The 1,654-nt window shown below is 43.7% G+C and overlaps 1 protein-coding gene across 1 annotated transcript in view; it reads left to right on the top strand.

The window, feature by feature from the left end:
* The first annotated feature begins 304 nt into the window (after positions 1-304).
* The window catches only part of LOC145407067 (apolipoprotein D-like), a 146,103-nt gene continuing 144,753 nt past the window's right edge, over positions 305-1,654 (top strand). Inside the window, exon 1 of the mRNA XM_080278090.1 lies at positions 305-403. Within this exon, the coding sequence (XP_080134216.1) occupies positions 305-403 (99 nt within the window). The remainder of the gene's footprint in view (positions 404-1,654) is intronic.

Raw genomic sequence — 1,654 nt, 5'->3', positions numbered from 1 at the left:
TCGGTAAATCTCGGCAACGAAAGAAATCTCTCCCCGACCTGACGTTTATGTAGATCATCGGCAATCAGGCTGAAATTCACTGAGCTAATGGAAGATTTCTCCCGCCTAGCAATGGGGGAAGGCGGGGAAGTTCAACTGGTGGAACGTGCGTGTGGTGGGCGGCGCCTCTGGGGCCTGGGCTCAGGAGTCAGGGGCTGGAGTTTAGTGTGGCGTTGGACGTGCAAGTGAGAGGTTCTTGTTGCAGGTGCTCCTTAAACACTCCTGCCCGCGTTTCTCACTCGTGAGCTGCCCGTGTGGGAACAAAATGCAAGTGTCTTTGTTAATGGTGGTGGCCCTGGCGGTAGTGGCGCATGCTGGCTCTTGCCCGAAGTACCCCATCATCCGAGACTTTGACTTCCACAGAGTAAGAACTGGTTTTCGTGTCTACATCCTTTCTTTCAGTTTGCCATCCTTCTCATGGCAATGACCTTCTTATTCCTCTTCCAGATTCAGTTTATATAATCGGTCAGTCTTATTCTGTTAACCGCAGTGAAGGCCAGCTCATGCTTATATATATATATATATATATATATATATATATCATCCATCCATCCATCAATCAATCCTACGTTGCCCCATGAGGAGCGTAGGAGCCCGGGGCTAGGCAGTTCGTCCTGACATTCAAGATGAGAGTGACCAGCCTCACTCATCCCTGAGTGGCATTACATAAGCAATAAACCCCAATCACCCCTTGGATATAAACCTTAACCTGCTCAATCCGATTGGAGGACAATAATTACCCATTAAACCACCAGGCGCCAAAATTTGTTTATATGGTTACCACCCAGCGTAGTAAATAGTTTCCTGGTGTACAGGTAACCATTTGGCTTGTCACTCAGTGTAGAGTCACCCATAGGCAAAAGGAAGAGGAAAGAATGAAGGAAAGAAAGACAGAAGAGGGAGTGTAAAGTCACCCGTAGGCAGGACGAGGAAAGATTGAAGGAAAGAAAGATAGAAGATGGAAGGAAAGAAGGATGGAGGAGAGGACAGGGCAGACACCCGAGAGCAGCACTACATTGAGTGAGTGGATGGTGAGCGCCCCTACCTACCACACAATATATATATATATATATATATATATATATATATATATATATATATATATGTTACCGGCATTGTGTGAAACCAAGGTATTGTATAGTATGCCTAGGTATTCTATAGAATGGCATTTTTTGGCAGAGTATGACCTTATATACTATACCTAGCGATTTTCATAGAATCCTTAGGTATTCTACAGAATGTCTTGCTTTTTTTTTATTTGGGGGGGGGCAAAGTGTAAGAGAATCGGGGGTTAGGCCGGGAAAATCTAGGTTAAGTAAGTTAGGTTAGGATAATGGAGAAGAAGGCTAAGTAATGTTAAGCGCTTATATCTAAAACCTAACCTTATCTAATCCAAACTTAACCAAGATTATCCCATCCTAACCTAACCGCAGCCTAAATTAACCTGACGTACCGGTAAATGAAATCACTGATTTCACAGTTTGTCTGTTTGCTGCGGTGTGTTCGTTTCACCCGTTGCCTAAAACAAACTCGGTAATCTACTGAATACCTAGCAAATGTGTACAGATGAATTTATTTTCTACCTTAAAGTTTTAGGCATTCTGTACAATGATGG

Source organism: Coenobita brevimanus, chromosome 72 (genome assembly GCF_032717465.1).
Source record: "Coenobita brevimanus isolate Jiangsu-jjx chromosome 72, ASM3271746v2, whole genome shotgun sequence".
Lineage (NCBI taxonomy): Eukaryota > Metazoa > Arthropoda > Malacostraca > Decapoda > Coenobitidae > Coenobita > Coenobita brevimanus.
The sequence above is the reverse complement of the archived record's forward strand: the minus strand, read 5'-3'. Positions and strand labels throughout refer to the sequence as shown.